Source organism: Petaurus breviceps, unplaced genomic scaffold (assembly GCF_028583685.1).
Source record: "Petaurus breviceps papuanus isolate PSGF00001 unplaced genomic scaffold, PetGlider_PUasm1.0 186, whole genome shotgun sequence".
NCBI classification, from domain to species: domain Eukaryota; kingdom Metazoa; phylum Chordata; class Mammalia; order Diprotodontia; family Petauridae; genus Petaurus; species Petaurus breviceps.
In genome coordinates, this window is record NW_027185798.1 from 28719229 (window position 1) to 28742428 (window position 23200).

Below are 23200 nucleotides of genomic sequence, written 5' to 3' on the forward strand. Positions count from 1 at the left end.
GTAACATTATCTGCAAAACAAACATCTTCCTCATTTACCACTGTCTCCATCTCCACTTCTCTCTCCAGCCACAAAGAGAGAGACAGAGAGACAAAGACACACACACAAATACAGAGAGAGACAGGGCAGGGGGGGCTGGGGGGAGGAGAGACAGAGACAGAGAGAGACAGAGAGAAAGAGACAGAGACAGAGAGAGACAGAGAGAGAGAAGAGAGACAGAGAGATATTAGACATATTACAAAAAAAGACCTAGAAAAATTTAAAAAGTGAAAAAAAAATGTTTCAATATGCACTCAGACTTCATCAGTTCTCTGTTGGGAAGTAGAGAGTATTTTTCATCATGAGTCCTTACTTAAGTTCATAAAAGTGTTTGGATTGTCATACAGTCAAAAAAAGCTCATAGTGTAACAGCCGGAAAAGACCTTCAAAATCAACTAGCTCAACCCTCTCATTTTACAGCAGAGGAAACTGAGGCCCAGAGAGAAGGAATTGAAGTAGAACCCAGGTTTTTTACTCCCATTCCAAGGGCCATTTCATTATGCTGCGCTGCCTCTCTAAATTCCAGTGAATCTCTTCCTGTGTCAATCTGACCCAAGTCCCCAAGTTATTCTGATTTGGGGCACTGATCAAAGGCGAGGGTTCTTAATCTGATCTCTGTAAACTTTTTAAATTTAAATTTTGATCAATCTATTTCTCTTTTTTCTTTTTCTTTTTTGGAGGGCAATTGGGGTTAAGCAACTTGCCCAAGGTCACAGGGCTAGTAAGTTAAGTTAATGTTAAGTGTCTGAGGCCACATTTGAACTCAGGTCCTCCTGAGTCCAGGGCCAGTGCTCTATTCACTGCACCACCTAGCCACCCTGATCACTCTATTTCAATGTCATTGTAAACCTCTGTAATCCCCTCCATTTTATTTTATTCATTTAAATATGATTCTGAGAAGAGATCCATAGGCTGATGGATCTTTCTACAAAGAAAGAGCCTTGTTTGAAGAGTTGATGGCCACCCTTAGTTGCAAAATGAATGTTACCCCTAAGCTTCCCCAGAGGAGTTCAATTGGAGTCCCCTTAAAATGAACCCCCTTTCTTTGTTTTAAGGGGCAAGTTTGATCCCCAGAACATGGACAAGAATGTGCACGCCATCCAGACGGTGTCAGGGGTCCTCCAGGGCCCTTTCGACCTGGGGAACCAATTACTGGGGATGAAGGGCGTGATGGAGATGATGGTGGCCCTGTGTGGTTCTGATCGGGAGCAGGACCAGCTGGTGGCAGTGGAAGCCCTGATTCATGCTTCCACCAAGCTCAGCCGAGCGACCTTCATCATCACCAATGGTGTGACCTTGCTCAAAGACATCTATAAGACAACGAAAAACGAGAAGATTAAGATCCGTACTCTGGTGGTGAGACAAAGGCCCCTCTTCCAACACCTATCCCACATTGGCCTTCAGCTCCCTCCTGAAGGGCAACCAGAACAAGCATACTATGACTGCTGTGTGTCAGGCACATTCTAACACTTTACAAACATAGTCTCATTTGATTTTCACAACAGCCTAAGGAGGTATGTGCAGCTACAGTCCCCATTTACAGTTGAGGGAGCTGAGGCATACAAAGGTTAAATGATGTGTCCAGGAAAGTTGTCTCTCAGCTCTAAATCTGTGATTCCGCCATCATTAACCCTCCTTCCCCTCCCCAAACCCAGAGAGCTTCATGGATGCCCAGCTCCACACTGTCCTGTCTTCCCTCTAGGGTCTCTGTAAGCTTGGCTCAGCGGGAGGCACTGACTATGGCCTCAGACAGTTTGCCGAAGGGTCCACAGAGAAGCTCGCCAAACAGTGTCGGAAGTAAGAGGGCAGAATGGGGGCTCTTGGGTCCCTCTGTTGGTTTTACTTCTCCTTGTGCTTCTTGGTAGGGGCTCAGTAAGTAAGGTTGCATGGACCTGATACTGTGGGCAATAGGGAGCCATTGAATCGTTTTTGAACAGAGGAGAGGTGTGATAAAATGAATGTTTTTAAAAATTTGTTTTAAATTTAACAAAAAAGAAATTTACTTAACAGAAACATGGAAAGATTATTCAGCAATGTCCTTGGAGTAGAGGCCTGTGCCCTTTCCAGGACACTTCTGATTGCTTCTTCATCTTACAGCCTGTCCCCACTTAGGCCTCTCTTGGACTAATTTGCCTCCTTACTGTTCCCAGGTGGCTGTGTAATGCAAACATAGATGCAAGGACAAGGCGCTGGGCTGTGGAGGGCATGGCCTACCTCACTCTGGATGCGGATGTGAAAGATGACTTCGTCCAGGATATACCTGCCTTACAGGCCATGTTTGAGCTAGCTAAGGCATGTATGGCCCTGACATCACAGACCCTTGACCCCAGGGACATCAATTCAATTCAATCCCTTCCTGCTCCAATTCTAGAACCAAAGGAACTCCAGAAAACATGCTTCTTATCCAGTGGATAGGTTTGGCAGTTGAGCTAGTAGGACTCTCTTCCCAGCTCTGCTCCTGACTTGCTATGGGGTCCTGGCTGGGTCATTTCCCATTTCTGAGCCATCTGTAAGATGGGTATAGTGTCCCTTCCTGGCTCCCATTAAGAGGGTGAGGATCAAACTAAATAGAAGACAGAAGTAACATAATGTACAATGATCAAGGAAGTTCAGAGTGTTGTTTTCCAGGGCTTTGGGGTCCTCAATCTATAGGAGCCAGGGCTCCAGTTCCACCTGGAGACAATGTTCAGGTAGCATAGAGGGCATTCAGTTGAGTCAGGGGAACAGAGATGGCAACTTACTGGTCTAGAAGGGACCATTTAGCACCCCTCTTCTCTCTTTATCAAATACCAGCTCCTTCCCTCACTCATCCCCACCCTCATGCCTACCCTGGAACAAGCATAGTCCCTACTCTCTCCCAATAAAAGTATAAGGGGAGGGGGCAGTAAATAACTAACTTGATGAGAGATCAAGTTTGATGCAGGGGACAGAGTGCTGGGCATAGAGTCTTGAAGACCTGCATTCAAATTCTGCCTTGGACACTTACTTTCTGGGTGACTCTGGGCAAGTCAGTTTCAGTCTTCCCATCTATAAAATGGGGATAATGAGAGCATCCACCTTATAGGGTTATCTTGAGGGTCAAATGCAGTAATATATGAAAAGTACTATGTAAACCTTAAATCAATGTATAAATGTTACCTACTATCATTATAAACTTGACAGAGGGAGAAGGCAGGAGGCAAAGGGAATTGGGAAAGAATGTGAGCAGAGGAGATTGAGAGAATGCGGGGGGAGGGGACTAGTTTAGATTCTGTCAGGATTATTTAGTTCTTTTTTTCCTACTCTCAACCCCTAGTCCCCAGCCCAAGCACCATACTAGCTGCTGGAAGTTTTGAACAAGTACCCTCAAGGGTACCATTAAGGGTTTATAAGAAGCCTTCCATAATGCTAATTTTTAAAAATTAATGTCTTATATCACTTTTTTTTTGGAGGGCAATTGGGGTTAAGTGACTTGCCCAAAGTCATATGGCTAGTAATTGTGTTAAGTGCCTGAGGCTGGATCCGAACTCAGGTCCTCCAGACTCTCCAGGGCTGGTGCTCTACTCACTGCGCCACCTAGCCGTCCCTTATATCACTTTTTTATTATCAAATATACCCTCCTTCCCTACCCAGCCAACAAAGAATATGAAAAAGGGGGAAAAAAGACAATTTCTGCAATGCTCCCCACCCAGAGTTCCTTACCATTTCAGAGAAGGAAAAGAAGCATATTTTTTCAACTCTTCTCCAGGGCCAGGCTGCTTGGTTGTTATAATTACTCAGCATCCCATCTTCCACCACATTTTAAAAGACATCAGGTATGCCCTACAGCTAAGTGATGCAGTGGATAGAGAGCCAGGCCTAGAGTCAGCAAGACCTGAGTTCAAATTTGACCTCAGACACTTTCAAGTGACCCTGGGCAAGTCACTTAACCGTGTTTTGTCTCGGTTCTTCATCTATAAAATGAGCTGGAGAAGGAAATGGCAAAACGCTCTAATATCTTTGCCAAGAAAACCCCAAAGGGGGTCACAAAGAGTTGGACGTGTCTGAACAACAACATGTCCTGGGCAGTATTCTGAGTGCTACCATGTTCTCTGTTGCTCCTATAATTGGTCCCAGTTCTGACCTTACCTGATTTCCTTCTCAGACCAGCGACAAGACCATCCTGTACTCTGTGGCTACCACCCTGGTGAACTGCACCAACAGTTACGATGTGAAGGAGGTCATCCCTGAGCTGGTGCAGCTGGCCAAGTTTTCCAAGCAGCACGTTCCTGAGGAACATCCCAAGGTGGGGACCTGGGGCAGGCAAGAGCATCCTCTTACCTCCAGGCAGAGCCAGTCTGCTCTACTAAATGGCAAGCCTGCCTTCAGATCAGAAAAGACCTGGATTGAAGACCCTCCCTCAGTGCATATGGTCTGTGTGATTCTGGGCAAGTCACTTATCTGTAAATGAGAACAAGATTGCCTCTAAGGTTCCTGCTAGCTCTGAATCTATGGTCCTTCGCAGCTTCTGGAGGAAGGAATGCCTCATAAATGACACGCATACCCCTGCCAGGCCTTCTGTCATTTCACACTAGGGGGTGACTGGTCTGTGCACAGTCTATTGTCAGATGGTTTTGAGGCCAATTGTTCCTCAATCATCTCTCAGTTATCTCCTTGCATGGGGATCTGGGGCATCAGAGCAAGCATGGGGGCTTAGAACCAGAACCATGGGCTTGAAACAGACACATACTAGGTTCCCTCTCAACCTCAGCTTCCTTCTCTGTAAAATGGGGGTGATAATAACTCACACATATAGTGCTTTAACTGGTTTCTTCTTGGTAACCCTGAGACTTATCATTACCCTCATTTTTCAGATGAAGATACTGGCTCTCAAAGAGGTTCATAGCAAATAGATTTAGAGCTGGAAGAGACCTCTGAAGCAGTCTTGTCTAACCCTCTCATTTTATAAATAAGGAAACTGAGGCCCAGGGAAGTGAAATTGAAATCAGATCATAGATCTAGAGCCAGAAGGGGCCTCAGGTGTTCATCAGTTCAATTCTCCCATTTCATAGAGGAGGAAACTGAGGCCTAGAGAGTGTAAGTGACCAGCTCTAGGTCTCACAACAAGAGTCAGGATTTGAACTCAGATCCCAAATCCATCTCTTTTTCTACCATACCACATTGCCTCCCCAGTAGATTGTGAGCTACATTGTTGGATGGAACAATCAAATATGAGTTCATAGACCCTGTGGGGTATTTGAAATATGAAAGTATTACCTACCTCCTAGGGATGTGGTAAGGAAAGGAAAGCTCTTTGTGAACTGTAAAACACTCTGTAAATGTGAGCCAACAGGATGTGTTCCAGGTCTGGGACTTTTAACTGTAGGGTTGATTTTCTGGGACAACACAGTTGTGGTATGAGCTACAAATGCAAGCTCTTTTCCACCCAAACTAATGGAAGCAGGATGAGGAAGGCAAATCTGCTTCAAAGCATCCCAAGGTCAAATCAAATATAAAGAAGGAAGGCAGTGTTTTGGATAATCTGTGTCTTTGTGCACAGATAATTAAAATGAATGAGCTTTCTCTCCCATAATCAAAAACCCAGAGCCTGGTTTCTAGTTATACTAGGGGCAGAGGAGGGGAGAGAAGAAGAGAGGATGTGTAGAGCTGAGGAGGTCTATGGGAAGGGTCTGAATCATAGAGGAACAATAGAGCATAGAGCTGGATGGCACCTGAGAGGTCACCAGATCTATTCCCCTCATTTTTCTGAGGAAATCCAGGCCACTTCTAAGGTTGTTCCAACATTCCTAAGACTGGGAGAATGTGGTTTGGTGCTTGGGGGCAGGACCCTGTTTTTTTAACCCAGGAATCTCCTAAGCACCTTCCCCTGTCTTTCATCTCCCCAGGACAAGAAGGACTTTGTGGAAAAGCGGGTGAAGCGGCTGCTGAAGGCTGGGGTAATCTCCGCATTAGCCTGCATGGTAAAAGCTGATAGTGCCATCCTTACGGACCAGACCAAAGAGTTATTGGCCAGGTACTGGGGAGAGGGGAGTGTAAGGGTGATGAAAGGTGAAGTCTCTATGTAGGGGATGAAATCACTATAGATTCTAACCACTTCCTTCCTCTTCAAGGGAAAAGGGTGGGGGTAGCGGTTTTCTTTCTTCTTCTCTTTCCAAGCCATATGCCATCCTTCTTTAAACTAAGCAACAATGAAAAAATCCCAAGAATTTATTCAGAATTTACCTGTCACTGTCACAGCTAAGTGCTGGGGTTACAAAAACAAGCAAAACAAACAAACAAACACCAGTTCCTGCCCTCAAGAAGCTTGCATTCGAATGGGGAAGAAAGCTAGTGACACAGTATTAAATTCTCTGGGGACTGAGCCTGGTTACAGCAATACCAGATCCACTCTCTTCTTGGTTCTACTCTTGTAGCAGCAATGCTACTTGCAGCTGCTGTGGGGGTGTAAGACCAATAACACCAGCACACAGGAGGACTGCTAGCACAGGTTCTTTGATCTGCTTTTTTTTTTTTTTGGAGGGCAGGGCAATTGGGGTTAAATGATTTGCCCAAGGTCACACTGCTAGTGTTAAGTGTCTAAGGCTGGATTTGAACTCAGGTCCTCCTGACTCCAGGGCCAGTGCTCTATTCACTGCACCACCTAGCTGACCCAATCTGCTTTTCTAAAGGAAAGCAACTTAAAAGGGGTCAACGATCTTACTTTAATCAAACATATGTATCATTTAATTAGTTCAAGGGAAAAAGTCAGCACCCTGTACTTCAGAGAAAATTCAGACAGAAATTACAAGCAGAAATAATAGCATAAAGACCAACAGACAGGGCTTCTAACCATCTGAACAAATAATACATACATCACAGATCAACAGACAGATCCAGCTGTCTGACCAAAGGAATACATACATAGTCAACATCTGGGTTTTCAAAGCTGGGGGTTGGGTGGTTCCTTAATGGCTACCCAGAGTATCATCTGGCTACATCACTCAAACACTCTTCCCATGAGTAAGCCCCAAAGCAAAATGCTAACCTCAGAGCACATATATACACACTTCTTCAGGGTCAGAGGGCATCACAACCCTCATGACCCACTGCTAATTGCAAAGTAACAAAAAGTGTGGGCCTTCCTGAAAAACAAGCCTCCCCTAATCAAGCTTCCCTTAATGGATTTCACATGAGGCCTATTAATGGTGTGTGTGTGTGGGGGGGGGGGTGTGGGGGTGTGTGTGTGATCTTCAACTCCCATTAACATTACAATTCTCTGTTGTCCCTCAAGATCTTTCCTTTGCTTATCTTGATTTTGCTTGTATTCTGATTATCTCAATGGTAAAGCCCCAAAGGACAGAAGAGGAATCTGGGTGAGGGGTTACATCGATGCTTAGGGACCACTCTGCTTTAATCTCTTCTCCTAACAGGGTCTTCCTGGCGCTGTGTGACAGTGCAAAGGATCGAGGCACCATTGTGGCTCAAGGTGGTGGCAAGGTAACAGTGGGGGATGGGGTGGGGACCGTTCCTGGGGATGGACACTGAGCAGGTGCTCTGATAGGAGTGAGCAGAGTAGACTCTTGGCATGTCCTGGCAGCACCTGCTGTGCATTGTCCATGCATGGGACGGACCTCCAACCTCATCCTAGGAATCTATTCAGCTCTTTAATTGTCTGTGCTAATAGAGGGGAACAGCGAAGCAGCAACAAAAACATTCTTGATGCTGCAGGTCTGAGATGCCACGTTTGCTAGCACTAATCTTGGGTGAGTTGTTTCATCTTTTGAGTCTCAGTTTTCTCATATGTAAAATGGGGATGGTGCTTGCACTGCCTCCCTCACAGGGTTATTGCAAAGGAAGTGCTTCTCAAACTGTTAAGTGTGATAGAACGTGTTGTTACCATCATTTGTCTCTCATAGAGAGGCAGTGTGGTGCAGTGGATAGAACATCAGCCCTGGAGTCAGGAAGACCTAGGTTCAAGTCCTACCTCTGAAACACATTAATTGTGTGACCTTGACCAAGCCACTTAACTTCTCAGGCCCAAAGTAAATCCCTAAGACTGTAAGCTAAAGAAAGGTACTGATCTGTATTGGTAGAGAGAGTTTCTTCACTGGGATTTCTCAATACCAATGAAATTACAGATCTAAGACTTCAGTAGTATAAGCTTGATTGATAAAATTTATCTTGACTAAGCACTAGAGGCAGTTAGGAGGTATAGTGACTAAAGCACTAAGCCTGGAGTCAGGAGGACCTGAGTTCAAATCTAACCTCAGACACCTACTGTGTGACTCTGGGCAAATCATTTAGCCTCTACCTCAGTTTCCCCATCTGTAACACGGAATAATAATAGCACCTACCTCTCAGGGTTTTGCGAGGATCAAATAAAATCATGATTATAAAGTGCTTGATATATAGTAGGCGCTATATAAATGTTAGCTATTACTATAAAGTCAGGGAAGATGACCCTGGAAGTGTGCTTGGATGCCTAAAGTAACCAGACTGGGATTAGTTATTTTCTTTTTTTTTTTTGAGGGGGGAGGGTAGGGCAATTGGGGTTAAGTGACTTGCCCAGGGTCACATGGCTAGTTTTTGTGTTAAGCGTCTGAAGCCAGATTTGAACTCAGGTCCTCCTGACTCCAGGGCCGATGTTCTATTCACTGGGCCACCTAGCTGCCGTGGATTAGTTATTTTCCATATTCTAATGTTATACATAGGATGCCTGAATCTTCTTGAGTTTTGGAAAACAGACTGACAGACAGATGGAGGACATGAGTATAGAACTAGAATCTTGGAGACCCTCTCACTTTACAGATGGGTTCTCTGAACCAGAGGACCAGAAAGGGTGACACACTTGTTTAAGTTTACATGGGTAATAAGCAGCAAAGTCAGGGGTTGAATCTAGGTCTTTTGGATTCCAAATCCAGTGTTCTTTCCATGTCACTGCAATGGGGAAGAGGGTGTCTACAGTTCTGACTCTCACTTTGTCCCTTAGGCTCTGATACCGCTGGCTCTTGAAGGCACTGATGTGGGCAAGGTGAAGGCTGCCCATGCTCTGGCAAAGATTGCAGCTGTCTCCAATCCTGACATTGCTTTTCCTGGGGAAAGGGTGGGTATGATCTATGAAGAGGTTGGTGGAGGATAGGGAATCAGAGGAGCTTAATCTACCTCAGAAGTCTTCTCATTCTGGGATTCTGTGTTTCCTTCCTTCCCACTAGCTCTCAACTCTCTGTCTCTATCTCTCCCTCTGCCCACCCCACCCCACTCTGCCCCAGTTTTCTCTCTCTGTCTTACAATGCAGCATTTTGAACATGTATTTTAAAAAACTAAGTTGGCTCATGAAAGTTCCTTATTTATATAATAGGCTCCTTCCTTCCTTCTTTTGAAAAAAAAAAGTACTATTTTTTCACAGTGCTGCCTTTTCCCAGTTACTCACTCTGCTTGCAACAGGAGTGTCCCCTGTAACAAAGAGGTCAAGCAAAACAAATGAAGATGTTGGCCATGGTACCTTGTTATGTCCCTGTGGTCCCCACCTCTCTGACAAAATTCAGGAGGCATGCTTCACTGTCAGTCCTCTGAAGTCACGATTTGTCACATCATCAATCGGAGCTCTGAGCTCTTTCAATGTTGTTTTCCATTGCATTAATTTAGTCATTGTGTAAATTATTTCCTGCTTTTGTTTACTTTGTTCTGCATCAATTCATATAAATCTTCCTGGGTTTCTATGAATTCTTTAACTCTGGCAATTCCCCCGACTTACAATCTCATTTCTGGGTTTGGTACCCAAAGGATGACTGCTACCTCGAATTCTAGAGTTATCTTGTGGGTGGTTACTCCTATTACTATAGCTTGCAGGCCCCCACCAGTATTTTTCCCCATTAAAAATCAGCCAGTAGACACAATGAACTCTCAGCAAAGACATTTATTCAGATGACACAGCAAGGATAATAGTTATAAAACATTCCTCTTATAAATTTAGATCATACTATCCCACAGATACACACAACATCCATAGGAAGAATGGGCTTAGACTTGGAATATAGAGGTAATGAGGAATCCACACATAGCAATGGCAACTCACAGCTCTTAGCACTGAAGGGCCTGGAAGTTCTTCTTCTCTCTGTAGGGTACTCTCACAGCTTCCCATGGATACAATGTCTTTCCTTAATGGGTTGCTCAGCTGGGTTCCCAGGGTCTGGTCTTCACATTACAACTCTTCTCTTTCAAGGGGTCCTCTTGAAACTGCTTCATCTCTTAAATAACTGTCTGTAATCTGGAGTATATGTGTCTGCTCCCTGATGGATGCATTTTTTCTGCTGGCCCAGTAATTCCCCTTCAAAGCTGATGTGGGGAAGTAGGGAGAGGGAAAAGAAGTCCCTTCCTCACTCTCTGTAGGACCTTCCTCCCCAGGCAACACCCAGCTGTCAATCTTCCCTTCTCTCAAACTACTGAAATTTGTTTAGGGTTTAGCTATTTAAAGTTCTAGGGATGTGGCTAATTTCCTTAACCGATTTAAATATTCCTTTCTTGATTAAATCAGAAAGGTATTTGTACCTCATAAAAGGATCACAGGATGCTGCTTCTTGTAAACACATGAAAACTTCATTATGTGTGACTACAGTCTATGATTATGTCATCTGAGCTGGTGTGTGTGTGAACACTCCATTACTTTACATTCACATTTTTGTCATTTCTTAGGATTTGTTAACATTCCATTATACTCATATACCATAATTTTGGGCCATTTTTCATCTGGCTACTTTCCTTCCATTTGTTTGCCACTTTAAAACCTAATTGCTATAAACTTTTTTTGTATATATTGTATATATATTTCACCCCATGAGCTCTTCTTTGTAATTCTTTATAACTAGCCTACACCATCTCCTTCTGCTTTTCTCTATCTCCTACAGGTGTATGAAGTAGTGCGTCCATTGGTCCGACTGCTAGACACACAGCGGGATGGCCTTCAGAACTATGAAGCCCTCCTGGGTCTGACTAAGCTGTCAGGGAGGAGTGACAAGCTCCGGTGAGTAGAGTGGAAGGGAGGAGGAGAAGCAGGGTCAGGCCCTTTTAACCCCTCTTGGTCAGGAGCCATTCCTTTAAATCTTATACCCAGACTCTACTAAAGGTACCACTCTCCCACTGGGGATAGATTTGAAAGCAACAGACAGAAACTATAGCAGCAAGGAGGATTTAGATTAGAGTTAAGAAAGACTATCCTGACTGTGGACCTTGGATTGCCAAAGGAGATTGAAGTATTTATTCTCTTTCCCTAAGGTTTGTATAGAAGGCTATTAGGGTGATTGGAAGGAGTTAAGGTAGAGACCTCCTGGGAGGTAGCAGATGGACTTGATAAGTGTCTCTCTTGACCAATCAGGCAGAAGATCATTAAAGAGAAGGCTTTGCCAGACATTGAGAATTACATGTTTGAGAACCATGACCAGCTTCGGCAGGCAGCCACCGAGTGTATGTGCAACATGGTGGTCAACAAAGAGGTATGGGGACTCAAGGGGTGGGGGTGGGACTGAGGTCAACATTTTAAGGGACAAGGCAGAGATGGATAAGTGAAGAAACCTTTCCTTTTCTTTAAGAAGATGGAAATAATCATCCCCATTGAAATGTCACCTCTTTTTGTCCCTGCTCTCAGGGAATTCCTAGTCAAATTAGGAAAGACATAGCTTGCTCATAGAAGCTCTTGGGAATTGGGACAGAATCATGTGATGCATATAGATTGTCATGAAAATAAATATGTTCTCTATGAAACGCCTTAAGCTGGAGTTCTAGAAGGCTGTAAAGAAGAAAGTAAATGCTGGCAGGTGAAAGGCTTTGAGATGATGGATTGTGTGGATCAGCCTGGCTTAGTTCAAAAAGGCTCATTGCTGGAAGAGATTGGCTTCAGACGTCTTTAGCTATAGCTGCTCAGCACCGTGTGCCTTCCGATTATTTCCAATTTATTCTGTACATAGATAACTTCTCTGTACACAGTTATTTGTATGTTGTCCTTCTCATTAGACTGTAATCCCCAAGGGCAGGGAGTCTCTTTTGCCTTCCTTTGTATCCTCAGTGCTTAGCATAGTACCTGGAACATAGTAGGTGCTTAATAATTATTTACCAACTGACTAATAAATGCTTTTTGACTGCTGACCATTGACTGATTGACTTCATGATGGTCATCCGTATTGTAATCACTATGGTTGGGGCAATAGCAATGAAATTTTTTTTTTCAAGAAACAAGGAACCAGAATAAAACTGGAGGGACCTATTAATCAATCAACAATTATTAATGTGTCAGGCATTGTGCTAAGCACTGGAGATACAAAAAGAGTCAAAATAATAATAATATTTTATTTATAACTAACATTTGTAACATCATAACTAACATTTATATAGCACTTACTATGTTCCAGGCACTGTGCTAAGTGCTTTACAATTATTTTATTTAATCCTTACAACATCCCTGGGAGTTAGGTGTTATTATTATCCCCATTTTACAGATGAGGAAACCAAAGCAAACAGAGGGGTAAGTGACTTACCCAGGGTAACACGACTAGTAGTAAGAGTCTGAGGGCAGTTTTGTCTTCAGTGAACTTACAATCAAATGGAGTGATCCTTAGGAGAGGTTATCGCAGAGAGGAAGAGCGCTGAGTCTGTTGAGGAAACCAATATAAAAAGAGGTGAAAGTGACTTGCTCAGGGGGAGAAAACTAGTAACTATGTAAAACTGGATAAGAACCCGGGTCTTCTTGCCACTGTACACAATGACTGCAATAATGTAAATAGAAAGATCTAAAAACAAAAATGGATGCTGGGTAGTGATGACACCCAAGCTTGGCCTCCCCGGAGAGGTGAGAAATTTTGCCTCCTTCCCTTCTTTGTAGAGGTAGGGGAATGTTGTGTAAGGAATGTATAAAGAACATTGCATCTACTGTCAGACTGTTGATGGGTTGGTTAATTTTTCCCTTTCTTTTTTACTCTTTGCTGCAAGGGATGGATCACTGGGTAGGGACAGGGAAGGGATATATTGAAATCAAGAACTACTATAAATATTTTGGAGTGTATGGACCTTTACCTCTCTCTCAGACTGGCTTCGGTTCTGTTGTCCAACAGTCATTCCATTGCATGGTTCCAGTGGGTGGTTCTGTGTGGGTGCTTTACCTCTGCCCTTCTTCCCCATCTGTGGCAGGTGCAGGAACGGTTCCTGGCTGATGGGAATGACCGGTTGAAGCTGGTGGTGTTGCTGTGTGGGGAGGATGATGACAAGGTCCAGAATGCAGCAGCTGGGGCCTTGGCCATGCTGACTGCCTCCCATAAAAGACTCTGCCACAAGATGACCCAAGTGGTAAGAAGGCCTGCCAGGGGCAGCAAGTGGGAAGGGGATGAGCAGACTGCAGGGCCCTCCTTGACTCCACTCAGCTCCAATGGTTTCCTCAAATCATAGGTTTGTAGCTGGAAGGGACCTAGCCCTAGTCTTTCATTTTTACAGATAAGGAAACTGAGGCCCAGCTTGGTTAAGGAACTTGCCTGAGGTCACCCAGCTAGTAAGTATAGAGCAGAATTCAAACCCAGGTTTTCTGACTCCAAATCCAGCACAATTCCTGCTGTATTACATGGACTCTATACTTGTTATACTGCTGCTGCAGAAGAGGTTGGACTAGGGATTCACACCCTGCTTCTCTTCCCAGTCTTGGCCCTGGCTTTTGGGAGGCCCTTGGGGACCAGAGCGGGTATTATTTGTATTGTTGTACCATTTGGGGATCACTGGAGGTGACACGAGAAGAGATCACTTGTGCCTCTTGATAAGGATGAGGTAGTAGCTGCTGCAGAGGCCTGGGAGGGTGGAAATCTCCCCCCAACATCCCCCCCATACACACATTAGGGGGTGACTAGAGCTGAGACCTCTAAGGGTATCTGGACTGACAGAAACAAGGAGACCATGTAGGGAAAACAGGAGTCATGGCCTGCGCCTTCAGAGGGGAGGTCCTTCTGCTACCCTTCTGGCTCAGTGTGAGCTCTGATGAGTGTCTTTACCTCTCTGGGACTCAGCTTCCCTATTTGTGAAATGGGGAGAACATAGGAAGTACAGGGCTTTGCTCAGAGAGATCTGTCACTGGGGTTGGTCTGGCCCAACCTCTATTCAGCAGAACGACTTTCTTCTTTGACTCAGGAACTTTATTTGGCCTTGATCACATCTAGTGCTGGTTGTCATGGTAACAACCCTTATTCTCCAAGAGCTTAGAATGTATTCATACTTGATGGGGCCTGTGGGTCCTCCTTTATTTCTCCCACTGTAAACAGTGTGCCTTACCTGGGCAATCCTCCCTGTTCTGCCCTCTAACCTTATCCCAATCCCACTGTGGGGTGGGGTGCTCTCCTTCCAGACGGCCCAGTGGCTGGAGATCCTGCAGCGGCTCTGCCTCCATGACCGCCTGTCAGTCCAGCATCGGGGCATTGTCATTGCCTACAACCTGCTGGCAGCTGACCAGGAACTGGCCAGGAAGCTGGTGGAGAGTGAGATGCTAGAGATTCTGACCTTCGTGGGCAAGCAGGAGCCCGATGAGAAGAGGAAACAGGTGGTGGAAGCTGCCAGGGACTGCCTCATCAAGTGTATGGACTATGGCTTCATTAAACCCTTCTCTTAGACCAGGGGCCGAGAGAAGGGGTGGCTACTGGGGCCCATATCCTGGGCATGGGCCTGGATCAGCTGGGGGTGAAGACTGGATTCCTACCCCCATCACCACCTAGAGATGACCAGTGAGAAAATGGCATCCTAAGTTTTCTGATCTTTGTGCTCTGAGCTGTGCCCCAAGAAGCCTGACTGACCCAGTGTCACCACCCCACATCCCCACCTCCTACCACTGTATCCAAGGGTATATGGAAAGATAGTTCCCTTCTTAAAAGGGCCAGAGAGGAATCATTGGAAAAAGCCTGGAGGTTCTTCTCCACCAACTCCAGAGATCAGGAAATTGGTTGAGTTTCTTTTTTATTTGCAAATAAGAGTGTATGAGGTTGGAGATGGCAAAGAACACTCTAAATTAGAAAAAATAAAGATGAATGCTTTTGCTTTTGGACCAAATGGAATCTGTCCTTCTACTCTCTGTCCAGAGCAGCTCCCTGGTCTTGAACTAGGCTCTCACCCAATAGCAACAAAATAACAGTCCATAGGATCATAACTCTGGACCTGGAAAGGACCATAGAGGACATGCAGGGTACCCACCTCAATTTATAGCTGAAGAAATTGATGCCCAGTGAGGTTAAGTCCCCTGGCCAACATCACCAAGGGAGTAAATGGCAGCCAGGATTCCAACTCAGATACCTTCAGTTCAGAGCCAAACTTGACTCTTTGTAGATTCCTGATTTTTTTTTCCCAATAGGATGATATACAAATTGACACCCAGATTAATATCTTCCTCCCACTAACATGACAGTTGAAAGATGTATTAATATAAAAGCAAAATATAACAACAAAGCTTCTCTGAGTAAAAAAAAAAGATGGTATAAACCTCTGAAAACAAAACCCACCAAATTTCAGTTGACTAAATTCTAAACATATACCCATTCCCTGCTCTGAACCAGGTTAACAATCGTAATAGCAGATCACATTTATTAATCAATAGTTATAAAACACTCACTATACTTCAGCTCATTTGATCTTCACAGAGAGACTCAATCAAGAGGTTAGTGTAATTATAATCATACCCATTTTACAGATAAGGAAATGAAGTCTCAGAGTGACTTACCCAGGTCATATGGGGTAGATAAGTGGCAGAGTTGGGATTTGAACCCAGATCTCTCTGTATATAGACCCATGGTTCCTTGAAGTATACTGTAAGACATTGCCTCAGTGCATAGTAACTCATTAGGTTGAGCAAAACAAACAAACAAACAGACCCAAACCAGAACTAAATAATAGCACTAGTTGGTCATATTATTAGACCACAGATTTTGAGAGTTGTTCAGTCACATCGAACTCTTCATGATCCCATCAGGGTTTTGTTGGCAGAGAAACTGGAACGTTTTGTCATTTCCTTCTCTGGCTCACTTGACAGATGAAGAAACTAAGGTAAACAAGGTTAAGTGACTTGCCCAAGGTTATACAGCTAGTAAGAGGCTGAGGCTAGATTTGAACACAGGAAGATGTCTTCCTGACTCCAGATCCTCACAGGTCATTTAGTTCAACATATGTAAGAGGAATTCTGACCAATAATGTGCTTTGGAATGTAAAGTCCTGAAGGTTATTAAGTCCTGACAGAAAAGATGATTCAAAACCCTTTATTCTAATTCTCCCCCTTTTTTTCTCACAAACAACAACAAAAAAATTAAAATAAGTGACACAGGTCAATAAAGGAAGTTTGGAGAAAGATATTCTTCCTTTGTGGCTTTAGCTAACACAATTACACACATGAACATGTTTTCATTCTCAGGTAGCTTCCTTTTGTCCCTCTTGCTTCTTTCCTCCATTGGTCTGTGTACTCAGGGAATGAAAACTTGTTATAATATTAGTCTGATCCAAATATAATCAGGAAAGTAAATTTGCTGGCAATAAATCAACAGATTCCTGAATCACCAACACTTGAGAGTTGAGAACATCCCATACATACATAAAGTTAGGAATGACTCCCCTCTACTCTTCCACCCTTCTCTGTGACAATCAGTCCTTTGCTAATTCACCATCTGGTGACTGGTCTCGGAAACTATTTGACCCAAGATCTCTGCCTTACCACTTCCCTGTTCCTGTTTTAGGGGAGTAACGGTTATCTAGAGCTTTGAGATCTACAGTTCCTGTAAGCTAAGTAGATGTGGTAGTGGTGGTGATTGTGTTTTATTTAATATACACATACATATGTACATGCACATATATGTTTATGTGTGCATATTGTTGCTTGAGCTGGCCCTCTTGGGTCAGCCATTTTCATGATCTCAGTACCTGCAGCTAGGACATCTTCCTCAGCACCCTAGAATACCTCTTTGCTGGGATTATGCCAAACTAAATACAGATTTCATCAGTTTCCTAGAATAGATCTCTTCCTTCTGCTTCACTAGAAAACAAATTACTTAACCTTTTCCTGTGGAGCAAAGTGGATGAATATAAGAAAGGCAGAGAAATGCTTGCTTTTGTTTCTCCTGAAACACTCTTCAGGAATCTGTTGATTTATTGCTAGCAAATTTACTTTCCTGATTATATTTGGATCAGACTAATATTATAACAAGAGTTTCGTTTCCTTCCAAAGCCTTGCTTCTTCTCAGCTTGATCTTTCATCTACCATGTACAAAATTAGTAAATTCATCCAAATCCCAGAATTCTGGAAGGTTTCTATTCTTTTCAATGACTCAAACCAGAAGAGATTTAAAATCTGTTCTAAGGCAAGATTGAGTCCAATTGCAGAGAATTTCCCTTAAGGTTTATGAACGGGAGGGATTTCAGAGAGAAAGCATTAGAAAATGAATGAAGGAAGGAGGTTACCACCTTCTCAAGAAGATCCTCTGGGGTCATTTATCAGCTATTGGAGAGGGTTCAGGTATTGCAGAGAGACAGTGCCCCATCTCCAAAATCAATCATTTAGCAGGAAACAGAGCAAGTTAACTCTTTCCATTCTTGTCTGGCATTTTTATCTTCTAGCTGTTAGCATAAATCTTTCATTTTCTGCCTTGGGAATTCTGATCTCCCACTGGAGTTTAGTAATCTCTATGGAAATGGCAAACCACTCCAGTGTCTTTGCCAAGAAATCCCTAAATGAGGCTGTGGAGAGTCAGACAGGACCAGAAGGAGTGAACAATGACAATTACCCTTTTTTGCCAGTTTCTCTTTTGCTGCCCTTGGTATATCTAATTTAGCTACATCCTGCTGGAAAGGGAATGTGGGGGAGAAGGATCTATAAAGGCACTCCACTGTAAAGGAGGAATTAATGATCTCGGTACCGTTAGAGTAGATTTGGACAGAAGTATGGTGATCTTGAGATGTTTTCTATCCAGGCAGTGGTAGAGGCTTCAGAATGGCCCCTGATTCTCTGGAAAGCCCACCTTTTTAATGTTCAAAAGCTTTACATTCATCATATTTCAGCCAGTCTCCATCAGGCTCTCTCTAGGCTCAGGGCTGCTGTAAGAAGCCCAGGCTGACGTCAGCCTGTCATGGGCTGTCTTTCCTGGTATCAGAGGCACATGCGCACTGAGCTTGGGCGTGGTGAGACCACTTTGGCGGGCGATTGTTACAGAAAAGAGGCACTTGTTCCAACTGAGAGAATCGTGGAATCTACTCTGAAGTTGACGCAGCTGACACGGGAAGGTGAAGACCATTCCTATACTCTCCTAGGTAGGTACATTTTAGCCCAGGATCCTCAGAAACTGATCTGAAGCCTGCTCCCTCGAGACCTGGAGCTGGAAGGAGATTTAGAGGTCTCTGAATGCGGCATGTAGTGGTCATGGACCACCTGGCCAGCAGTCTGGGGAGACCTATGGACCCCTTCTTAGAATAATCTTCTTAAATGCGTAAGATAAAATACACAGGATTATAAATGATACTTACAAAGCACATTGAAATATAGTATCTATTATATATGTGGTATCTATATACAGTATCTATATCTATCTATCTATCATCTATCCATCTACAATAAAAGTTCACAAACTCCAGGTTAAGTAAGTCCTGTTCTCTGAGAGGGAATCTGTCCCCCTTATTTTACAGAAGAGGAAACTGATGCCTAGAGAGGAGAGAGATTTGCTGATGGGACTCACAGATCCATTGGAATCCAGATCTTTTAGGTCAAAATTCCCCCCCCTTCCCATTACTTTCCACCATAATCAAATCAATATTGCCATTGCTTCTGGAAAAGAGTCAACTTTTACCAACTATAGAGAATTAAATTTTTAGTGTATTTATTTTCTACTTTGGAAATAGGCAAAGACTACAAATCAGGACTTGATTTATTATTTTGCAATTTGTCTAGACTTTAAAAAGTGATGAAGAAAATGTTAATCATGCCGATTAATTTTAGAAGTATGTCTGTGGGTGCTAACATTTCTATAGCTCTTTTAAGTTTACAATGAACTTTACATATATTATCTCAGTTGATTCTCACAACTACTCTGGGAGGTAACTGCTAGCATTCCCCCCATTTGACAGGGGAGGAGAGTGAGTCAAGTTAAACATCTTTCCCAGGGTCACGCAGCTAGTAAGTGTCTAAGATTTGAGTTCAACTTTATCCCAACTGACAGGATTTCAGTCCTGGTAATAAAACAAAAAAGTAGTTCAATTCTTCATTAGCAGAAAAACATTGGCCAAATCCAAAACAGTACTTCAAAGGTAAGATTTGAATTTTACTTTATTTCAGTGTTGGGTAGTTGTCAGGGCAGTTACATTCCATGGGGCATCACAGACTAACCAGGGCTTTGAATACAATGTTTGTGGCTGTCCAGTTGTTTCAGTCATGTCCAACTCCCCATGATCCCATTCTAGGGGTTATTTTGTCAAAGATACTGGAATGGCTTGCCATTTCATTCTCCAGCTCATTTTACAGAGGAAACTGAGGCAAACAAAATTAAGTGACTTGATGAGGGTCACACAGCTAGTAAGTGTCTGTGTTTGAACTAAGATCTTCCAGACTCTAGGCCTGAACTCTATCCACTGGTCCACCTAGCTGCCTGAATAGAATGTTTACAACCTGCTAAAAAGGCAGAAATGTATATACAAACAATAATTACTTACATTTATATTGAGTTTTACAGTTTTCAAGGCATTTTCACATGACTTCATCTTATTGGCTCCCCAAAATGTTCCCATGAGGAGGGCAAGGTTGATGTTATTGTACCCATTCTGCAGACAAAGAAGCAGGCTAGGAGGGGAAACTTGCCAAAAATCACCAGTAAGTGACAGAGCCTTCCTGTCCAGTGTTCTTTCTAACCTGGCAGGTAGCTTTCCCCAGCTAAGCATGTGCCTTTAATGCCCTTTACCAGAGAAATTTCCCGGCTAAAAGATTTAAATTTATTTTAAAAATTATTAATGGAAGCTCAATTATTCAGATTTATTTATTTTCAAAACTTTGATGACAGAACCTAAATCTATTTTCAATCTAAAATATCCCACAAATTGAATTTTTAATATTTTGAAATATGGTATATACAAGTAGATAAAACTGTAGACTTTTATTTATTTCAGATACAACTGAAGGGACCCATGAGATGATCTACTCCAACCCCCTTATTTTACACAAAAGAAAAGACTCAGAGGTTCAGAGGAGGCCAGATGACTTGCCTAAGACTGAACAGCCAATGACAAAGCTGGGACTATAAACCTAGAAGGTTGAATGTGAATTTTTGTAACTTAGTTCAAAGTTACTCTAGGAGACACTCATCATTTGCATTATGATGGAACAAATTTAATAGTCTTCTTTATTATTCAGACACAAAATGAAGCCAAACTAAAAACAGATGTAGCAGCTCTTGATTTTTTTTTTACTTCCCTTACATGACTTGCTTTCTGGAAGGGTTTTGTGCCTTAAAAAAAAAAAAGTATACATCACTTTGTCCAAATCTAGAAATAAGAGTTTGTAATAGATGGTAATGTTAGAGGAAGGAGGGCATGCATCCGTAATGGTCATGCATAATTCGAGTCCTTTGAAAAAGATTTCTAAACTATGTCAATCTCAATTCAATTCAACAATCATTTGTTAGTAATTTTCCGTGTGTCAGACACTTTGCTAGGCACAGGAGATTCAAAGACAAAAATGAAAAAAGTCTCTGCCCATAAGAAACTTTTTATTTTTGTATTGGTCTGTGTGAAAAGTTAGGTAGATGATCTGAACTTTCTTTTTGCATTCAAATTACTGGTATTTTGAAGAGAGATTGCTATTTTGGGGAAGAAAGGCACAATTCAAGGTGAAATTGTAGCAAGGATACAGAGACTAGCCTGTTTTTACATCTTACCTCAATGGGCTCTTACCTGCAATGTTTAAAGACCAGTGGCATTAACTATAGAAAAATAACTAGGGTATGACATTCTGGTTACTAGTAATGCTAGTAATGTTTACACATTTCGTATTTCTCAGAGACTTCACAGTTGCTAAAAAAAAAAAACCTCAAAACAAAACAAAAAAAGCCCCAAGATTTGGGTTGTTTTTTTGTTTGTCTAAAATCTGAAACTAGAGGGTGAAGTAGGTGAGATTTTGGACATGGGACAAGGGAGATAGGAGACGTGATTTTTTTCTGTTATTAATTTTGTTCCAGTTCAGTTCTACTGATGCAATGAATACAAAGCAACACAGAATACACTCAGAAACAAAAGGGTCCCCAATGGATTACTTGTTCTCAGGAAGAGTGAAGCTTTTACAATAGAAAGAAAAAAAGAATGTCACCTCAGAAGTCTTTGGAATTGTCACAGTTAATTGTCAGAATATGAACTAGACTTAGAGATAACACAGTTTTTTTTATTCATCACCTAATCAATGGGTACCTACTTGGGGAAACCAGGTATCTTTTTATTTTTTTTTAACTTTAAACAATTTTATTACACAAAGGTCATCACATAATTGGATATTTCTCTACTTTGTACACAATTTTAATTAATCTTCGTCTGCGGGCAGCCAGGTGGTGCAGTGAGTAAGAGCACCAGCCCCAGAGTCGGTATGACCTGGGATCAAATCCGGGCTCAGACAACTTAGCACCCACCCAGAAATACCTGGCTGTGTAACCTTGAGCAAGTTACTTAACCCCGATTGCTTTAAAAAAAAATAGGGAAGTTGATCAAGCTTGACAGAACTAGTGAAAACAAAAAATGGAGCAGGCTGAAAAAGAAAAAAACAATTTATGAGGAGTGCCTTGAGAAGGATTCAAATTCAGTAATCAAGGGTTTTTTTGTTGTTGTTGTGTTTGTTTCTTTAAGGAGACAAGCCAACTAAAGAATGTGCAATCATGTGAAACACTTCCATATGAGTTATTTTGTACAAGACTTGAACAAGAAAGAGAGAAAATGTTGTACCTGGTTTTCTCCATCCCCCCTACCTCAGGGAAGTGAGCCCACTGCCGGGTCTGTTCTGCCCTCCCCCACTGGGTCTCCTCCCTTTCCCAGGCAGCTCACCTGCATAGAAGTGGGTGGCCTTCTGGGTTAGGCTCTGGGTCAGTTGGGAATTTCCAGTTGTGTACTGACCAATTACTGCTTACGGAATACCTAACTGTTGGCTGCTCAGGCTCCCATAAAGGGAGGTTTTACCCGAGATTCTATTACTGTACCTGGGACATGGGGTGATGCCTGCTCAGCCCACCATGTGGCCTGATCAGCCAACATGGCGTTTTAATAAAAGGTCCATTCTAAAATTATTACTTGGGTCTTACTCGCGTTAATCAAGGTATGGCAAAAGAAAGAGTGAAAAATAGTATGTTTCAGTATGTATTCAGACATCAGTTCTTGCTCATTTCTTTGCTTCAGCCTTAAAGGGGAATAGTCCAGTCAGCTGAACTATTGCAGTAGACTCCTAATTGAACTCCTGGCTTCAGGTCTTTCCCCTCCCTAATCCATTCTCCACACAGATACCAAAAGGGTCCTTACAAAGAACAATACTGACCATGTCACACCCTGTTGCTCCTGGGATAAAATACAAACTCTTCAATATAGGAAGGCCAGAATAATGTGACTTCAGCCTACTTTCCAAGTTTACAAGTCACATGACTTGTGCTTCAGGAACTTTATGTTCCATCCAAACTGGCCTAATTCCTGTTCTTGGAATTTGTACTGTTCATCTCTTGCCTGTAATTCATAGGGCATTGTCTACATATTTCAAATGATCTTTTGGGGCTGTTTGATCAGGATTGGGGCAAATTATGAGTATGTGATATTTTCTAGACCCAACTGGCAAGCTACATGTAAGTAATTTACCAAGACCATATGGCATATACAAATATACATTTGAAGGAACTAAAAGAAGAAATGATGATTCTGTTGACCAAGGCAATATTAGATAAGAAAATAGCTATTGTAAAGGACCTCTGGGTTAGAGTTCAGACAGATGACTACTGTCAATTTACCCCGTGAACTAAAGAACATAGAGTCTTCATTTTCTTTCTTTCTCTTTCTTTCTTTCTTTCTTTCTTTCTTTCTTTCTTTCTTTCTTTCTTTCTTTCTTTCTTTCTTTCTTTCTTTCTTTCTTTCTTTCTTCCTTCCTTCCTTCCTTCCTTCCTTCCTTCCTTCCTTCCTTCCTTCCTTCCTTCCTTCCTCCCTTCCTTAA

The 23200-nt window shown here is 42.7% G+C and overlaps 2 protein-coding genes across 2 annotated transcripts in view; both read left to right on the forward strand.

Annotated features, from left to right (window-relative positions):
• Positions 1-15063, forward strand: part of UNC45B (unc-45 myosin chaperone B) — a 22262-nt gene extending 7199 nt beyond the window's left edge. The window contains exons 6-16 of the mRNA XM_069089257.1: positions 1069-1395; positions 1742-1836; positions 2190-2331; positions 4163-4303; positions 5904-6031; positions 7428-7494; positions 8987-9100; positions 10902-11017; positions 11369-11486; positions 13174-13329; positions 14369-15063. Of these exons, the coding sequence (XP_068945358.1) occupies positions 1069-1395; positions 1742-1836; positions 2190-2331; positions 4163-4303; positions 5904-6031; positions 7428-7494; positions 8987-9100; positions 10902-11017; positions 11369-11486; positions 13174-13329; positions 14369-14629 (1665 nt within the window). The 3' untranslated portion in view covers positions 14630-15063. The remainder of the gene's footprint in view (positions 1-1068; positions 1396-1741; positions 1837-2189; positions 2332-4162; positions 4304-5903; positions 6032-7427; positions 7495-8986; positions 9101-10901; positions 11018-11368; positions 11487-13173; positions 13330-14368) is intronic.
• Positions 15064-18141: 3078 nt separating this feature from the next.
• SLFN11 (schlafen family member 11) overlaps positions 18142-23200 on the forward strand; it is a 17524-nt gene continuing 12465 nt past the window's right edge. Inside the window, exon 1 of the mRNA XM_069089944.1 lies at positions 18142-18297. The gene's annotated coding sequence lies outside the window, so the exon portion shown is untranslated. The remainder of the gene's footprint in view (positions 18298-23200) is intronic.